General features: G+C 40.8%; 1 protein-coding gene across 4 annotated transcripts in view; it reads left to right on the top strand.

Annotated features, from left to right (window-relative positions):
• LOC141769704 (methyltransferase-like protein 27) overlaps nt 1-19,000 on the top strand; it is a 30,035-nt gene extending 11,035 nt beyond the window's left edge. For 2 of the 4 annotated variants that reach the window (XM_074639058.1, XM_074639059.1), the window contains exons 2-6: nt 16,678-16,804; nt 16,918-17,046; nt 17,495-17,630; nt 17,738-17,830; nt 18,595-19,000. In XM_074639058.1, the coding sequence (XP_074495159.1) occupies nt 16,688-16,804; nt 16,918-17,046; nt 17,495-17,630; nt 17,738-17,830; nt 18,595-18,836 (717 nt within the window). In that variant the 5' untranslated portion in view covers nt 16,678-16,687 and the 3' untranslated portion in view covers nt 18,837-19,000. Of the gene's footprint in view, nt 1-16,370; nt 16,545-16,677; nt 16,805-16,917; nt 17,047-17,494; nt 17,631-17,737; nt 17,831-18,594 lie in introns of those variants that run through there. The other 2 variants (XM_074639056.1, XM_074639057.1) reach the window with 2 other exon arrangements.
• Nucleotides 19,001-20,409: the final 1,409 nt, after the last annotated feature.

Raw genomic sequence — 20,409 nt, 5'->3', positions numbered from 1 at the left:
GTCCTCCATGTAAAGAGTCCGCATTTCTTCCTTGACCTGAAAAACATCAGCGGATGTGGGTCGCTGGATAGAACATTTCTTTTCAAAAAACTGCTGCAGCCGTCCGATAGAAATCATTATGATTTGTGGTGGACATCTGATAATTAATCAAAGTCCCAAAGCTGCTACCTTTTTCAATTAAATAGTCTCGACCCAGAAACCCAAATAAGTATGAATCAGACATAATTTGAGCTCGGTCAGATGCAGATGGCATTTAAAATGAGCAAAAGAAGTGAAAGAAAGAAAAGTAGTTATTCTAAAAGCATTGCATCATAGAGGGGAAGTAACTGATGGACATCAACCCACAACAGGTGGTGAGCAAGAATCTTTGTCTGCAATCTTCTCCATATCTATGTCATGGTAGGGATGAGATAAAGCCTCATGCGATTAACACTATATGATTCTAATATGAGCATCTGTATCACTTCCATCTTGTTATTGCCAGTACAGAGATACTTCAAGGCCTGGATGCAAGGGAGACAGTTAGCCTCACTAACAGTTTCATAACTGTCTTTTTTTGTTTATTCCTTAACACATAGAAACTAGGGTTGTCAATCGATTCAAATATTTAATTAAACGCACATTTTTTATCTGTTCAAAATGTACCTTAAAGGGAGATTTGTCAAGTATTTAATACTCTTATCAACATGGGAGTGGGCAAATATGCTGCTTTATGCAGATGTATGTATATAAAAGTGTGCTGACTTGACTATGACTCGCCCCAAACTGCATGTGATTATCATAAAGTGGGCATGTCTGTAAAGGGGAGACTCGTGGGTACCCATAGAACCCATTTTCATTCCCATATCTTGAGGTCAGCGGTCAAGGGACCCCTTTGAAAATGGCCATGCCAGTTTTTCCTCGCCAAAATGTGGCGTAAGTTTGGAGCGTTATTTAGTCTCCTTTGTGCCAAGCTAGTATGCCATGGTTGGTACCAATGGATTCCTTAGGTTTTCTAGTTTCATATGCCAGTAGCTTCACTCTAGCTTTAAAACTGAACCCGCTACAACCTAAAAATTGCAAGTTGCGTTAAAGAAATTAGTGGCGTTAAAATAAATCTGCGTTAACGTGTTATTATTGCCTATTATTAAGTCTGACTTTTGCCCTAATAGAAACAGAAGATGAGATGTTATTTTAAAGAAGTTATGTAGCTCAAGCATTCAAGCTATTTCTTGACCAGCAGCTGGGTCTAGTGAATGCATGAAGCATTTGAAAAGTCCCGTACTCGCACTCCGAACAAAAGCCAGGTGACCCTTGAATGCCTTGGGGGGATGAGACTCAGCTGACTTTGAACTTTTCTGCTGTTGGTTTGATGGCAAACAAGCGTGATTCCCTGAATGTCTGACTGTTCCTTTAAGTCCGCCTCAGATAGTTTGCCAATGCACATGTATAAATGGAAGTCCTGCCATTTGATCATAAGTCATGAACCTTTTTTTACAGGTGTTAATGCAACAAATGTACTCACCATTAGTTTTTGGGTTGAGGGACCGAAAATGTGCATAAAACATATTTATTGTATGCATTAGGCACTGAAGGTGACCCTCCATCATTTCAATCAAGACATGACGTAGTTTAAAGTACATGTTGGTCATGCAGAAGGGAGGACGTCAGGCTGCTGACTCTCCGGAGTCGTTGGACTTCCCACATGCCAGAGAAACTGTCTGCCACCCAGCCAGCCGACGACACACTAGACCTCCTGCAGCTGTCTCTGGAGATTCTCCTGCCAATCATAAGTCATAACAATAAGGCGTGTAAGTGATCCTCAACCTTAACACGTCATCCCCCCTCACAGCGGGACAAGATTTACTCTGGAATATGTTGAGCGGAGGAACGTGAAGGCTGATTGGGTATTTGTGTTGCTGGGTAAAGATGTTTCATAGAAAAAGGAAGGGATGAGGAAGCATAGAAAGGGAGGATTGGATTAGATAAATGTATTTAGCTCTTAAAGGAAGTCTAGAGATGAGTCTACAAGTCTTTAATAGATCTCGTTCACAGAAGTTTTTGTTGTTATGATTTTGACAGGCCAGGACCACTATGGAAATGAGTTATGGTAACTTTTAGCATTTTTTTCTTCCATATTTATGCACAACATCTTCTATTTATATTCTATTTATTTTTAAATTCTATGTTTAGTATTTGCATATACAGTAGGCATACCCATGCTGCAACATGTTCTCATCCCAACTTGTCACATACCGCCGCTTTGTCACGGCCCTTGGCGTCACTTTATTTTCTGCATCAAAACCACTATAGTTACCCTTGGCGTCATGTTAGGACTATGGTTAGGTTTAGACAAAGAACTACATGGTTGGGCTTAAAACTACTACGTTTGTTCAGTGAAAATGAAACTGAACGTTGCGAACACGGGACACGAACGAACAGCTGATTGTAACGTGACGCACGGGACACAAACAGCGGTCTCCTGGATGAAAGCCTTGTGTTTGTTTGACACATCCACCTACCAAATTTTCTTTTTGGTATTTGCATATACAGTAAATAACCCATAATCTATTGGATCGTTGCACTTTGTTTTGGTATCTTTTTTTTTATATAGTGTACATTTTTTAAAGCATGTCTTGTCCTGTATATGGTTTTATGACAGATTTAAACCAAACCATTTAAGATTACAAACATATAACTATAACATACAACCATTTAAAGATGATTATTACTAAATCATATCAGATTTGGGTTCAGGTAGTGAGTTCTTACTATATGGTCATGTTTATGTACATGTCCGAGGTACGGTATAAATGCAGCCTTAGCTCACCTTAACTAAAACGCTCACACCATGTACTGTACATTTTGTACAAGTAGAAGTAGGGTAAGTGCTGACTGATATAAACGCCGCGATGGAGTACTAAAAATATCTTCCTGGATGTATCCTCACTTTTAAATTGGTCGAGGAGGAGGACAAACTTTCCTGCAGTACCAATACAAACACAGGCGGTCTAGACAGGTGAGGTTAGTAAGAAGTGAAGTGAGATTGGCCATTATATACTTGTGTATTATCCCACATGGATTCCTTAGACATAATACTTACTAATGGAAATAATTTTGTTGCTGTGTGATATATAAATTAAAAAATATATATCTTTATTGATCGTACACAGTAGTTCCTCTTCCTTTAAAATGAGCATAAATAAGTTGTCCCCAGTCCCGTTAAAGAAACAAACTAAGCCGGTGCTGGGCCGGCCATGACCCTGCATGCCACGTATGAACTTTAAAGGTGGTGGAGATGTCACATGTCTTTCTGCAGTTGTAAAAAAAGTGCAGACACAAAAACCCAGTTGAGGGGAAAGTGATATAGAGGTCGTGAAATGGACCTCAATAAGAGGAGCCTTTTAAGAGGACACTATAAAGTTAACAGCTGCCTGGCTTGGTGTCACTTTTGACAGAGGATCTGGTGTGAACTGGATTTTATAAGGAGGTTAGAGTAAAGGCAACACGGAGAATCTTTAAACATATCTGTTAATATTTGGACCTTTATCACTGAAAAACTGTTCATAGTAAAGTTGCTCACAGGCCTAGATATTCAGCATGTGTCCTGCTAATTCTTGGTTTATTATGGCGACCAATGGAGGACAATAAAACAAAGATATTTACAATATAGGAAAGGAAAAGTTATTATAACATTTTATAATGTTTGCTGCAAAGGAGACACAAGTAACAGTATACCCTAACATTTAAAAATATCCTGCTTGTCTGCTTTCATTTAAAAAATACAAAAACAATTTGGATAGTTGGGCGTACATACTCAGCCTGCTCTCATTCCCAGGGTGTCAAACACCAACGCTTTGTCACAGCCATCAGCATTCAATACCGCTGCACAAGGCACCCTTTAGCGCCGGTATTAAACGCACCAGGCGTTCCATTAACTATAATGTAAACCCATCCATTAAACGCACAGGGGAAGTGCTGTGACGTATTATAAAGAGTGAATGGATGGGTCCAACAAACACAAGGATTTCATTCAGGAGATCGCTGTTTGGGTCCCGTGAGTTACGTTTCACTTCAAGTTACAATCAGCTGTTCATTCGTGTCCCGTGTTCACAACGTCCAGTCACATTTTCACTGTAAAAACATGGTAATTTTAAGCCTATCCATGTTGTTTTTTCCTAAACCTAAGTAAGTGATTTTGTTGCTTCTATCCTAAACAAGTGTTTTTGTTTAATTCACAAAATTAAGCATGTGTTTACTGCGAGCGAAAAGTGACGCCGAGGGGACTGATAAAGCGTCAATATGTGACGAGTTGGGATGAGAACGTGTTGACATACTATGTTGTTATTTCTAGCAAAGTTTCAGTAACTATTGTACAGTGTAGTCATGTGAAATGGTGCCTTTAAAAGAGATAGTGACCTACGACCTTCTTTCCAAATCACAGAACGGAAAGTCAGAGATAACTCTAAGCCATGAAATGAAAGGGAATATAACTGGTAAAAAAATATGTCATCACCTCAGCAAACAACTGACAGCAGTCCGTTACCCTTCTCCTCGGCCTGTGCAGCTAGAAAATACAGACAGAGCTCGACCATCTAGACACAAACCAAACAAACTCACAATCACTGCATCCCCTGACCTGTTTCATTCATCAAACTATTCTAACCTAACCGTAACCTCCTCATTACAATATCATTAATACCCTGAACTCTGTTTTTCTGCATGCACATACGGATTAGGAAGTATTATTATGGTTATAATAACATCATTGCTAATCAATCAACAAACAGCCATCAACGAAATCCATTACAGACAGCCTGTTTCCAGCCGAGTGTGGGCAGCTCTAATGCTGCACAGCGAGCCAGAATCAGGAGTTCATTAGTGTGTTATTCCTGAAACACCGGGGTTTAGTAATCACATTCACGTCGTTATTGGCTTCCCTGACGGCTCTCAGAAGAGCCTTATACAGTATCCAGCCCACGCGCCGCTATAAACCTGCACGCGGCTCTGTGCTATAGTGTTACCTTTAGCTTATATTACACAGGGGTGTGATGAGAGATTACAGGAAAAAGCACCACGTTGATACTTTTACATCATTATACACTGTATCATCAAATTATACTGCAGACTGCATGATGTGCTCAAAGTTGGAAGACTTTTTAATGTGCCCTCCACCCCTCAACATATGTTCTCCTTCAGTTAGCAATTTCCTACATGTCCCATAATGACTTTTCCAGCAGATAATTTGAATTTGGCAAATGAGTTTTTTCCTGTTGAGAAAAGTCACTGTAGCAATGTTGCATTCTGGTCTATCAGAGCTGCTGTCAGTGGAGAAATTGATATTTGATTGATATAAATTGATATTTCATACTAGATGGTATACTAAAATATATACTGGGGATGTTTCTTCCTGTATATGCCACACTGAGGTGTCATATGTATATGTATTTATGTATATACTCATGTCCCATGTCCATGTTGTTACTCACTTCATTCCTTCCCGGGAGTCCTTGTGCCTCCTTGTCTCGCAGCTAACCGTGGAGCGGGGTCACACCTGGAGCGAGGTTATACCTGGAGCATGGGTACACTTGGAGCAGGGTTTTACCTGGATCTTGGTGGTCTCCGGTATTGTGGCTGCATCTGCTGCCGCGTCGGTGCCTGCTTGACACCAACTGCTACCATCCCTAATTAACTACGTCTGTACGAGGGACTACCAATGCTAACGAGGGATTTCCAACACCTAGTGACAATGTGGCAGCCTGGAGAATAACACTTCTCAATCACTGCCAAAGACATCAAGAGCTCCCAGCAAGCATGCTGATGCTGCAGGAACCAACGCACGGGCATCGATCGCAGGGACGTCCCACACCAATACACATGGACGTACTGAGGAGAGATGCTGGACAGTGCTGGCTTTCCGATAGTTGTATTATCACTCTTTCCATCCACCACTATTGGTTTTGTGTTATCAGTCCTACTTGTATTAGCTATTACAGCTGCTAGACTGCTATTGTGGCTGCTTCTCTCTCTCTCTCTCTCTCTCTCTCTCTCTCTATCTATCTATCTATCTATCTATCTATCTATCTATCTATCTCTCTATCTATCTATCCCCCCAGCCGGTCTCGGCAGATGGCCGCCCGCCCTGCGCCCGGTTCTGCTCCAGGTTTCTTCCCAGTAATCGGGGAGTTTTTCCTGGCCACAGTGCGCTTGGTGGATCCTGTTGGGTCTCTAAGCTATGGTGTACGGTCATAGACCTGCTCTATATATAAAGCGTCTTGAGATAACTTCTGTTGTGATTTGACGCTATACAAAAATAAATTGATTTGATTTGATTTGATATGTCAAAAGAAGATAATATTAATGTTGACTGCAGAGCTGTAGTCTCGATACGTGAGACTTGGACTTGTAGGTGAGCTTAAAGAGGACCTACTGTATTATGCTTTTGTGCCTTTTTGCTTTCCTTTATTGTTTTATGTCGTTTTTTTTGCACATGTAAAAGGTCTGCAAAGCTACAAAGCCCGAAGTCCCCCACAGAAACACTGCTTCTGAACTTCCTGAAATGCCTTGCTTGAAGTCCCACCTTTTCTTCCGTAACATGGTGATGTCACCAAGTACCACATTTGCATAATACCTACCATAGCGGCTAGTTTGGCACGCCCTCAAACAAAGCTAGTTAGAGTGGAGTTAGAGCGGAGTCTGAAGAGTTTGTTTAGTTGACCAATCACAACAGAGTGGGTCATCTGGCCAATCAGAGCAGACTCGGCTGTTTGGGGGCGGGGCATTAGCTCAAACAGAGCGTTTCTGACAGACGGTGAAAAGCGGTATGAGAAAAATAAAGAGTAAAGAGAAAATTAGCATAATAGGTCCTCTTTAAGTCACAGAAAGCGCCTGAAACTTGATGTCTTGGTCTCACTATATGTAAAAAGCATTATTCTCACAGCTTTAAAAACATAATGTTGACATGCTGTTTCTTGTTAATGATCAGCAGACAGAGACCTGAAAGAGTTATAGTTTGCTTGGAGAGTTGTGAGTTGATTTGAAACTTGCTCTGACAGACTTGAGACTGAACTTGGAGTTGTCTCCAATGACCTTGACATTCTGAATGACTACTCAGACTTAAAAAAATAAGAAAAGCAAGTGACTGTCCAGTTTTAATACTCGATACGTTGTCATAATTGAACACATTTGGATAAAGTATTAAAGAAAACCACCACCAAAAAATAATCCTTGAAATACAAGATACTTAAAAGCTTATATAGTTATTTTTTTTTATAATTAGAGTAGTTTCTTCTTGTGTGCCAGATCTTTCTCTCTTCCGCTCAGTCTGTTTGGAAAAAGAAAGCAGATATTTGTTGGGTAAGGACACTGCTGTGTGATAAATGGAGATACAGACCCCCGGAGGCACACCTTCACTTCATACGCACTAATCTCCCATCGGTAACACTCCAGCAGGGATTTACCGATGACTCCACTTCGCCTCCCATCAGGCAGAAATCATCTAAGAGATGAGGACAGTTTGAGGTTGCCTGTCCTGCTTCTACCTGTCTTATACTCTCACTTTTTCCATCTTATTTTGAGATTCAGAACTCAGATATGAGGATTTAAATCTTGATCTCAGTGGGGGAAATTCCAAGAGAGCTACTGTTTATCTTTTATAAGGACAGTAATTTTTTTGTCATTACATTTATAATTTAAGTTAATTAGCAACAGTTGTCCAGATACATAATGACCTAAGATTTTGATTTAATCGTTCACCTTGTAGTCCCTCTTTGACTCTTTGTACACTTGAAATTAGCGCTCTTATTGTTATCATATTGTCTGATAAGCCAGCGATGGTAAGCTACACTGTTACCATGGTGGTTTCTCAGGTGTCTTGGAAACTAAGGTCAAACTTACAGCAGTAACATAATCACCCCTCTATTCTACCTGCAGCTTGGACGTCATCAATCATTCTCTCACAATGGTATACTGTACAGGATAGAGTTACTAAATCCAGCCCATATTCAGAATCTGATTGTCAACCGTGCAGACAGGTTTGAGGATGATAATGCGGGGTAAAAATATAATAAAAATGCAATTAAAGAAATATGTTATATCATGAAATAAACAAAACCAACTGTAAGACACAGGCCTGGCCATCGGGAGGAGCTATTGGGGTTCAGTTCACCATGTGGACAGGATGAGCTGAGATTGAACCACCAAGCAAACCCCAGCCGACCTGTACAGTACTTACTATAGATTAAATAATGAAAAAACTTACCACATACAAAAATGCAAATGGACCGCCAGGAAGGGAACAAAACACTAGAAAAACTCTCTCAAGGGAGAAACACATCACACCAGGAGCAACGATTAACAAGAAACAGAAAAGATTAAATACACCAGGAGAGCAGGGTGATGAGACACAGGTGGGACAAATTAGGGCGAGGCAGACAAAAAATCAAATGAGGGAAAACACAAAGACCAGACCTGACACAAGGGGTGAGTGACTTTCAAAATGAAACAGGAAACAAACTACAACCAAAACCCAGGACCATGACAAAGGCACCCTTTAGTGCTGCAATGCGACACACCGGGATTTCCATTAACTACAATGTAAACCCATCCGCAGCAACAGTCAACATACAGGGACAATGGTGTGGTGGTGATGTAGTTTAAAGAGCGAAAGTGACATACAGGAAGGGCGGGCGGTGAGGTGGATGGGTCCAACAAACACAGGGCTTTCATCCAGGCGACCGCGGTTCGTGTCCCTTGCATTTCACTTTCACTTTACAATCAGCTGATCGCCTCGTGTTCACAAGTCAAGTCACATTTTCACTGTACAAACGTAGTCATTTTAAGCCCAATCATGTTGTTTTTTCCCTAAACCTTACTAAGTTTTTCTTTGATTAACCCTAAGCAAGTGTTTTTGTTGAATTCACAACATTAAGCACGTGTTTACTGCGACCGAAAAGTGACACCGAGGGGTCTGACAAAGCATCAATACTGTATGTGACGAGGTGGGTTGAGAACATGTTGTTGTGAGGCAACACTTCACACAATATAACTACAGCGTGTGATAAAGTATGACAAGCAATAAGCACGAAAAATAATCCAATGATCAGTTTCTAGCATGTGACATATGCAGAAAATAAGGTTCAGTGAATGAAAGGTAGGAACATGAACACTATTGGGTAGTAATATTATAGTTTTCAATAACCATTATAACAGGCTCTCATACACCAACTTCATATTCTTTGATAAAACTTGTTTTTGTTGCTTATGACTGATGAATAATGGAACATAATTTTAGGGGTTAAACAACATTCAGGCAGCATTATTTCCTTTTTTTTTTAGCTGCTCCTTCACACGCAGCCTGCATCATGTCCTAGTCAAAGAGCTGCCAGCTTGCCACATGGCGCTGCCCGTCTCCAGCTGGGACCAGCTCCGGCACCCCGGCTGCTCTGCACAGATGGGACGGGCCACTCGTGCCATCCACTGACACCTTACACGGATGTTGTGTTAACTTAAGATCCCAGACGGCTGGCATCACATAAGGTCCCATTGTTAAACCTTATGTATGGTGAGCTCTCAAACACCGTTGTTATTAGCAGAAATTCCTCTATAAAAAAAAAGAAACGTTAAAAGAAACAACACAAATGGATTTTTGTTGGTGGAACAACAACACACCAATGATGCATAACAGGGTGTAGTGTTAAACTGAATGACAGTGTTACTCTATGGGATGGGGATCTTAAGCATATAAGCTTAATATAAGCATAAATAATTATAAGAAAAATAGAAATAAAGGTATGTAAAATGCAAATTATGAACAAAATGCTAGAATATATAACACAATATATGTAGCATCAAATAAATCATTAATAAAAATGAGAAATGAGAAATATAAGAATATATATTTATATATATACAGTATAAATATAGTTAAGTTAAGATAGCTGCAATTGTGATTTACACAGTAGCTGTGATCATCTGGAAAAAAAATGAATAAAGACAAATTGTCACAGATGTTTGCTTTAGGGCTGTCAATCGATTAAAATAGTTGATCGCGATTAATCTCAAATTAATCGCACATTTTGTATCTGTTCAAAATGTACCTTAAATGTGTACCTGTGATGTGTTGGTCGGTACCTGAGTGTGTCCGTGGAGCTCTGTGGACAACTCTGGTGACTGTGTTGAATTTAAATGATTAGATGAGAACAAGTTAGAGGAGAGGTTAACTGAGATCATTATCTGAGCAGAAGGGTGCGTCACTTAATTATCATTCCTCAACAGTGGCCCCAGGCTGCATGTCTGATGAGGAGGGGGTAAGGCCAGTGGAACCAGTCCAGTGAAACCAGAACCAAAAGAAGCTAGTTTAAGTGGATGAAATATGAGGCCTGTTCTAAATGCACCTCAAAGGGAGATTTGTCAAGTATTTAATACTCTTATCAACATGGGAGTGGACAAATATGCTGCTTTATGCAAATGTATGTATATATTTATTATTGGACATCAATTAACAACACAAATCAATGAGATATTGTCCAGAAACCCTCACAGGTACTGCATTTAGCATAAAAAATATGCTCAAATCATAACATGGCAAACTGCAGCCTAACAGGCAACAACAGCTGTCAGTGTGTCAGTGTGCTGACTTGACTATGACTTGCCCAAAACTGCATGTGATTATCATAAAGTGGGCATGTCTGTAAAGGGGAGACTTGTGGGTACCCATAGAACCCATTTTCATTCACATATCTTGAGGTCAGAGGTCAAGGGACCCCTTTGAAAATGGCAATGCCAGTTTTTCCTCGCCAAAATGTATCGCAAGTTTGGAGCATTATTTAATCTCCTTGGCGACAAGCTAGTACTGTATGCCACCAATGGTACCAATGGATTCCTTAGGTTTTCTAGTTTCATATGATGCCAGTCTTCACTCTAGCTTTAAAACTAATGCATTAAAGAAAATAGTGGTATTAAAACAAATTTGCGTTAATGCGTTATTATAGCGTTAACTTTGACAGCCGTAGTTTGTTTTAATTGATATAAATGCATAATGAATTAGCCAATAAACCATTATTCTTGATTAAACTGGATACATATGTGATGTTAAATGTGTAAAAAAAAACATCCTGGGCCCATCTGTTGCAGCTATGCCTGGTCAACCTTGTTGATTTCAGCACAATGAAGTCATTGTAAACGTGTCCATTTGTTCAGGTGTTAATTCATGCAAAGATATAAATCTTTAGCGCCACAGTGTATTAACCTTATGTCCCCCCAGGAGGTAAAAAGCTGGAGCCACAGGGTAAAGGTCACCTGCCAGAAAATCATTCCTAATGTGAAAAAAAGTGCAACACTGCAAAGTTGCTGACAGAGAATATTGTGTGTGTTTGTGTGTGCTGGCACGCTAGGGATTAATTCCTAATGTGTGAAATCAGTATGCAATAAACGCTGCTTCTCCCATCTGCCAATTCCCAGTTTTTCCGATTCCCCCATGTGATATACTGCTTCTTTTTGGTATTAAATTAATTTAACCATAACTGCTCCATCCCCAGACTGCCTGGCAACAACAGCAGCGTGTGCTGCAGGTCCAGTATTGTGTGGAAACTCAACTGTACCTGCCAGTTAGCAGCCTTGAGTTAGTGTGTCTGACAGCAGGAGGAGATGATGCAGCACTTCAGACAGAGAGATAATTAGCCACAGAGGAACAACAGACCACCGGGAGAGCTTCAAGAGGAGCTGCCAGCACGCCTCTATATGCAATGAATATAATGTGACAGAGAGTAGGATGATGGGATTGGTCTGATTGCACCCTCAAGTGGTGAAACGCTGACACGACAGGATGAGAGAGAAGACATGGCAGCTCATGTCTTCAGAATCAAAATCAGAATCAGAATTGTGTTTTTTGCCAGGTGTAAAAGATTTACACTAGGAATTTGCTTTGGTTATGTTGGTGCAAGTCAAACAGTATAATAACAAAAGAATAGATAAAAACGTTAGAATAAAATAGAATCAAAAAAAATTTAAATTCTAAGAATATACAATATACAAAATAAGCTATAAACAAAAATAAACATGATATAAACAGATAGTGCAAATATTGCCGGAGTTCAAATAATCAGGTATCAGAGGGAGAGAGAGGGATACAGTAGGGGGTGCTATTTAGAGTGTATGAAAGAGGGGGAGAGCCACTGCCATGGGGAAAAAACTGTTTTTATGGCGTGAGGTTTTGGTCCTGATGGACCGTAACCTCCTGCCAGATGGCAGAGCCTGGAATAGATGGTGTCCGGGATGGGAGGGGTCGGCCACAATCTTCCCTGCCCTCCTCAAGGTCCTGGAGGTGTACAGCTTCTGGAGGGAGGGAAGGTTGCAGCCGATCGCCCTCTCTGCAGCACGGATGACCCGCTGCAGCCTGGCCTTGTCCTTGGCGGTGGCAGCGGCGAACCAGACGGTGATGGAGGAGGTGAGGATGGACTCGATGATGGCCGAGTAGAAGTGCACCATCATGGTCTGTGGCAGGTTGAATTTCTTCAGCTGCCGCAGGAAGTACATCCTCTGCTGGGCCTTACTGATGAGGGAGCTGATGTTTAGCTCCCACTTGAGGTCCTGGGCGATGGTCGTGCCCAGGAAACGGAACGACTCCACTGTGTTGACTGGGGAGCTGCGCAGGATGAGGGGGGGGAGCGGGGCTGAGTTCCTCCTGAAGTCCACTGCCATCTCCACTGTCTTCAGGGCGTTCAGCTCCATGTGGTTCTGGCTGCACCAGGATGCCAGATGGTCAACCTCCCATCTGTAGGCAGACTCATCACCCTCGGAGATGAGGCCGATGAGGGTGGTGTCGTCCGCAAACTTAAGGAGCCTGACAGATTGGTGTCTGGAGGTGCAGCCGTTGGTGTTCCGGGAGAAGAGCAGTGGGGAGAGAACGCAGCCTTGGGGGGCACCGGTGCTGATGGTCTGTGTGTCGGAGACTTGCTTCCCCAGCCTTACGTGCTGACTCCTATCTGTTATAAAGTCTGTAATCCACCTGCAGGTGGAGTCTGGCACGCTCAGCAGGGAAAGCTTGTCCTGTAGCAGAGCTGGGCTGATGGTGTTGAATGCGGAGCTGAAGTCCACAAACAGGATCCTGGCATAGGAGCCAGGGGAGTCCAGGTGCTGGAGAATGTAGTTGAGGGCTATGTTTACTGCGTCATCTACAGATCTGTTGGCTCTGTAGGCGAACTGTAGTGGGTCCAGCAGGGGGTTGGTGGTGGAGCACAAGGCGTTCAAAGGTCTTCATAATCACAGAGGTCAGAGCGACGGGTCTGTAGTCCTGAAGACCTGTGATCCTTGGCTTCTTGGGGACCGGGATGATGGTGGAGGCTCTGAAGCAGGCAGGCACCCTGCAGGTTTCCAGGGAGGTGTTGAAAATCCCTGTAAACACTGGAGACAACTGGTATGCACAGTGTTTGAGGGTTGCAGGTGAGACAGCGTCTAGGCTGGCTGCCTTGCGGGGGTTTTGTCCTTTGAAGAGCCTGTTGCTCTTCTAGTTTCTCTGAATACTGCCGTTTGGCCTCCCTCACTGCCTTGCCAAACCCATATTTAGCCTCATTAAAGCCCTCTCTGTCACCACTCCTAAATGCCTCTCCCTTAACCAAACAAAGCTGTTTGAGTTTGGCTGTGAACCAGGGCTTCTCGTTGTTGTAGTGAACCCTGGTGCGCGTCGGTATACAGCTGTCCTCGCAGAAGCTGATATACGACGTCACAGCCTCTGTGTATTCGTCCAGACTGTCAGTGGCGGTCCTAAACATCTCACAGTCCGTGCAGTCCAGGCACTCACGCAGATCCTCCATTGCCTCGCTGCTCCACTTCTTGGTCCTTCTCACAACCGGTCTAGCCAGTTTGACCCTCTGCCTGTAAGAGGGGATGAGGTGGACCAAGACGTGGTCGGAGTTTCCCAGCGCAGCGCGGGGAACGGCGTGATATGCGTCTCTGATGTTACAGTAGCACTTAGTTACAGTAGTTGGAGAGGAATATCACGGGCAGAGGAGATTTTAGTCCTCTCTGTCTGAAGCGAACCAGCGCTCCGGAGCGCTTTCCTCTCCTGCGCTTCACCGCTCGGCCGAGGGCCACAGCTCCCAGTAAAAAGTGCATTAAATCCGCTGAAGGGGCCAGAAAGTTGGGGAAAAGATCTGCTGGGGTGGATTCCCTGAGGTTAAGGATGTCTTCTCTAGAGAAGACTGTGATGGAATTTTCCATCAATTCCTCTCTTATTGGTAGAAAGGTCAGAGTGTTTGTCAGAGTGTCCCTCTGTTGACATTATTGGGTTGGAGTCCTGTCTAGAGGAGCCACCGTTATCTGTACAGCTGTGTCTGTAGTGGGGACCGTAGAGCCAGTCGCTAGGGCAACCATGGGTCAGAGATGCCAGAGGAACGGAGTAAGTCAAAACATGATAAGGGGTAAGACACTGAGCACCAGGGAGGAAGGGCAGAGTTGTGAGGCCTTCACGCAGAGAGCATCTCAATGTGGAGACCTGACAATTGCTTCTTGATCAAGCTTCAATAAACCTTGTAAGACATCATCAGCTCCGGGACCTCTTCCTTCCTAAGTTAACTTGTGAATCAATTATTCTATCACAAAGACAATCCGTGAACTTTCACCAAAAACTAAAGAAACACAAAAAAAATGCCATTATGGAGACGAGCGCCAGAGCTCTGCTATGCATTAACTATGTGTTTCGTTTTTTGTGATATACCCGGGAAATATGATATCCACAGATATTCACTTTTGGAAAGTAATTTAAGCGTCCAGCACCACAAGGCATGAGAAAGTAAGAAATTTGAGAGCTGTGACCTCAAGATGAACGACCTGAAGTTGCTCCATAAACAATCACTGAATAGCTGATACTGTTGGAATTTTAGCATAATTATTGTAAAAAAAAAAAAAAAGAAATCACTGGAGAGACTTGTGTATCACCAGAAAAGAAGACAAATGAATGAAGTTTTCACTTTTGCCCAGCCGACATTGGCTTACAACGCACCACAGCTTCATATAGATGGAGGACAGAACCTGCTAAAATCAAAAATAAATAAATAAATAAATAAATAAATAAATAAATAAATAAATAAATAAATGAATAAATAAATAAATAAATAAATAAATAAATAAATAAATAAATAAATAAATAAATAAATAAATAAATAAATAAATAAATAAATATGTCATTAAATGTAGCAAAAATAATATTCAAAATAAATGTACCCCATGACACACATTGAGTGACATCCCCCTCATTTGCATAATGAAGCAGAAATGCATAAAGAAATGTAAAACGTTATGTGTAAAGAAATGTATAAAGAAAAGAATACAGAAATAAATAAGTTTGGGGAAATAAATTGGGTGAAATGCAAGGGGAAAATCGTGTAGAAATAAACAAATAAACAAATAAACAAATAAATAAATGAATGAATAAATAAATAAATAAATAAATAAAATAAATACATAGATGAATAAAAGGGAAAATTAAACACAAGGGAATTAATAAAAAGATAAATAAATAAAGAAGAAAATTATAACAGAAATATAAATTTACGTCACATTTTATCATAATTACTTTTTTTTATACACCTAGTGGTACAAACAGAACAGGGAATATATATACACACAATACACACTTACACACATATATATAGTCCATATATACATACACATATGTACATATATATACATATACAATAGGGCTGTCAAAGTTAACGCAATAATAAGGAGTTAACGCAAATTTGTTTGAACGCCACTAATTTCTTTAACGCATTAACGCAACTTGTGATTTTTAGGTTGTAGCGGCTCAGTTTTAAAGCTAGAGTGAAGATAGTGGTATCATATCAAGCTAGAAAACCTAAGGAATTCATTGGTACCATGTCATACTAGCTTGTCATGAAGGAGGTGAAATAACGCTCCAAAGTTACGCTAAATTTTGGCAAGGAAAAACTGTCATGGCCATTTTCAAAGGGGTCCCTTGACCTCTGACCTCAAGATATGTGAATGAAAATGGGTATTATAGGTACCCACGAGCCTCCCCTTTACAGACATGCCTGCTTTATGATAATCACATGCAGTTTAGGGCAAGTCATAGTCCAGTCAGCACACTGACACACTGACAGCTGTTGTTGCCGGTTGGGCTGCAGTTTGCCATGTTATGATTTGAGCATATTTTTATGCTAAGTACCTGTGAAGGTTTCTGGACAATATCTGTCATTGTTTTGTGTTGTTAACTGATTTACAATAATAAATATATACATATATTTGCATAAAGCAGCATATTTGTCCACTCCCATGTTGATAAGAGTATTAAATACTTGACAATCTCCCTTTGAGGTGCATTTAGAACAGGCTTCATATTTCATACACTTAAACCAGCCTCTTTTGATTCAGGTTTCACTGGACTGGTTCCACTAGCCCTACCCCCTCCTGTTAAAACTTGCAGCCGAGCCACAGTTGATGTCAGTTAACCTCTCGTCTTACTTGTTCTCATCTAAACATCAACACAGTCACCAGAGTTGTCCACAGAGCTCCACGGACACACTCAGGTACCGACCAACACATCACAGGTGAGCTTCCTGCTGTTATAACAGGAGTTTTTCAGGGAACAATCTCTGCAGTATCTGCTCAGTTTACTGTCACAGTTTCATTGTCTGACAATAAAATCCCATGTAATGACATCTATGGTCTGTCTCATGGCAGGTTTCTCATCATGGCTGACTCCTGCAGAACTGAGGTCGATGCGAGGATTGCATTTCAGTCCTGTAAAAGTCCTGATGCAAAAGACCGAATGCAGTTCTACGACAGCTGGGCAGAAAACTATGAAAAGGTCAGTTTAAAGAACCCGGTCTCTGTTCAGGTTTGATGGGGACTGAATGCAGGTTAAACAAATAACACAAAGGAGAAACTACCAACTGGAGAATTTCACATTTTTTTAAACAGGATCACAGCCTGATGAGCTACAGAGCACCACACCTTGCAGTAGAATTCCTGTCTGATAAGTTCTCCGGGAATCCAGAAGAAGCTTGGGTTCTGGACGTCGCCTGTGGGTCTGGATGGGTCGCTAAACTGGTAAGACCGTTGCTTTCAACTCAGAAGAGTCAACACAAGAATACATTTTGTTTAGACTTTATTTTGAAAGTCTAACGTTGATACAACAATATAAAACCTAAAGGACGATCACACCAGACCCCTAAATTGATATAGTTTGTTGTTGAAGAGAACCACATACAGACAAGACTGTCATCTGCATAGAAATGGATATTATAAGTCTGATAGGGCAGATACACTTTCATTTTTATTAAATATAACATGTTTTTTCATGCTCAAAGTCCATTTCAGGTGCTCCTATTGAACTGTAAGCTATATGTATGTTATTTTGATGATACCATCAATTGTTAATTCTAAATTACAGAGTTCTTTACAGGGAAGTGTGAAGGATTAGGAACAATAATGTCAGTCTTTAGAGGTTAAAAAGTCAGTGTTAATGTTGGTCGTCTTCTTTTTCTTGTGTTTATAGATGGTTAAACTGGGCTTCAGGAATTTTGTGGGAGTGGACGGCAGTAAACGCATGCTGGAACAAGCTGCTAAAACCAGCTTCTATCAGGACCTTAAACTGGCCTTACTGGGAACAGAACCACTGCCTGCACAGACTTGTACACTACACTCACACTTAATTCACTCAATGCTCATCTGTGACAGTTTAAATTTGATTTCTCGAAACTGAACCTGGCTCCTCTTCCTCTTCTTCTGCTGGTTTCAGGTATGTTTGATGTGGTGATCATCGTCGGTGCTCTGGATGTTGGTTTTGCACCGGTCAGTGTTGTCAGAGAGCTCTGTGCCGCCGCCAAACCAGGTAACCAACTAACAACCACATTTAGTAGCCATGGTAGCATCGTCAGTAGAAATTCTGTAGTCTTTGTGTCCATTTTTTGTCTTTTTGTTTTGTGGTCATTTTCTGTCTCTTTGTGGCCGTTTTTGTCTCTTTGTTTTGTGTCTCTGTGGTCGGTTGTTTTTTGCCTCTTTGTGACCGTTTTTTGTTTTGTGTCTTTTTGTGACCACTGTCGTCTTTGTGTCCGTTTTTTGTCTTTTTGTTTTGTGGTCGTTCGTTGTCTCTTTGTATCCAATTTTGTCTCTTTATTTTGTGGTTGTTTTTTGTCTCTGTGGTCATTTTTTGCCTCTTTGTTGCTGTTTTTGTCTCTTTGTTTTGTGTCTCTTTGTTTCCGTTTTAGTCTATTTGTTTTGTGTCTCTTTGTGGTCGTTTTTTGTCTCATTGTTTTGTGTCTCTATGTTTGTTTTTTCTAATCAGAGCCATAAAAACATTCATCACACTCAAATTACTACAAACAGATATTGCAGGAAAACAGATGAAACGTTTGTGTTTTTGAACATTTTGCAAATCCGTTCAGTATTAACATTTGCTTTGCTGATTAATAAACTTTTCCTCATTATGTTGAGAAAGAAACATTATTAGGGCAGCATTATGTTCTCTCAAAACACATTTGCTCTTGTAAATTAGTGGAATAGAAATACTATTTCCAAGAGACAGAGTTGAGTCTTGTCTTGTATAATCTGCTTCATCTAGTGACTATTAGTGAATAAATTGTGTGTTTTCTGCAGGAGGTTTTGTCTGCATGGTGAGAGGCGACCACAGAGGAACACCAGCAAATGATTACAAGAAGGATCTGGAGAGAGAGCTGCAGCTGATGGAGGAGGAGGGACTGTGGAGTCCAGTAGGACTCAAACTGTCCGACAAATACATGGAAGACCCACATCTGAACATTAACAGAGTCAAGGACCTGCAGAAGGAGGAGCGATACCTCAGCGGGAGTGTTTATCTGTACAAGAAATCCATCCATTAAAATCTATTAATAATCATACTTGCGTTACATTCAACATTCAACAGAAAATAAAGGAAAATTGACTCACATACAATGTGAATTATACATGATGCGATACAATCCAATGCAACTTATGTCAATTTAAAACATTTCTCAACAAATATTAAATATTTTGTTTAAGTTTTCATTGTTGTTGTCAGGCTTCTTACACTTAAAACTGCTTTAATTGATTTTTTTTGTCTAATTCTTGTCAGCAGCTGCCTACTTCCACATCCAGCAGACACAAAGCAAGTCTAAAGTAGTTAATAAATACATAAAGTACAATATTTCCCTCTGATAACGACTCACAAAATGAAGAAATGCGTCTAAAGTGACGTTAGCACCTCAAACTGCAACTTTACCTGCTGCAAATATTTTATAATTTTTTATATTTATTTATCGAGTCATTTATTTATTTATTTTTGATTTTGGAAGGTTCTGTCCTCCATATATATATATATATATATATATATATATATATGCCCCATCTAGACTACTAAAAAAAAAAGTAGTCGATCAACTTTCATAATCATGTCCTTAGACCTTCATTGTCTAAAACAATATTCATAAATCACTGGCGAACAAATTTGCTATAGAATACTGGAGAAATCAGAGTAAATACTAATTAAAAACTCCATCTTGCCTTCTTCTCCAGGCCTTTGAGACAAAGTTGGCAAACTGAAATACATCAAAATTAAACCATTCCATTTTGCACAGCAATATATTTTATGGTTTTGTAGAGCCATTTCATGGAAAAATTACTCTCTTAAATCATCATAGTGTGTACAGCACAAAAGAAAATGGGATTCCACTGCAGCTCACACAATCTGTTTTCCTCCTGAGTGGCTGGAGGAAGAATATCAGTCCTCACTAAAGATCTTTGGCTTCTAAATAAGCAATATATAACATATGATTGAGGGCCAAACTTGTGTTTGATGTTCTGTACATGATCTTTGAGAGCAAAGCTCTTTTTTTCAAGAAAGTTCTGTTGACACTGACACAGTTGCACACTTTCATACTCGGAGGCTACCCGTTAAAACCACTGAGCAGATCCACTCTCTCCACTGGGGGTTAAAGGCCTTGCTGAATGTGGCAGCGGAAACACTGCTCTTTTACTTTCCCCAGATTTGTCCTGCTGTTCCAGAGAATGACTTTCTGGTCACGATGCTGCTTTTGTAGCCAGTAATTCCCAACCTGGGGTACTTGTTTACTTCTGCAGCTACAAGGGAGTACTTATAAAGATTGTGGGCTAGGTCAGCTAAGAATCAATGTAACACCTTAAAGGGATAGTTTGGGTGTTTGGAAGTGGGGTTGTATGAGGTATTTATCCATTCAGTACAGTAGATGATGGTCAGCATGCCCCAAGTTTGGACAAGTAATGTACTGCTGTGGACGGGGGCAGCAGCAAAACGTATTTTAGCCGCATAACAGAAAGGCCCATATATATATGGGCCTTTCTTTTAGCTGGCAAAAAATACATTTTGCTGCCGGCTCATTCCACAGCAGTACATTGCTTTGCTCCTGTGCGGTAAATCCTGTCTTTCTCCAAACTGGT

The sequence above is a fragment of the Sebastes fasciatus genome, chromosome 6, assembly GCF_043250625.1.
Source record: "Sebastes fasciatus isolate fSebFas1 chromosome 6, fSebFas1.pri, whole genome shotgun sequence".
Classification (NCBI taxonomy): domain Eukaryota; kingdom Metazoa; phylum Chordata; class Actinopteri; order Perciformes; family Sebastidae; genus Sebastes; species Sebastes fasciatus.
This window is presented reverse-complemented; position numbering and strand designations above follow the sequence as displayed.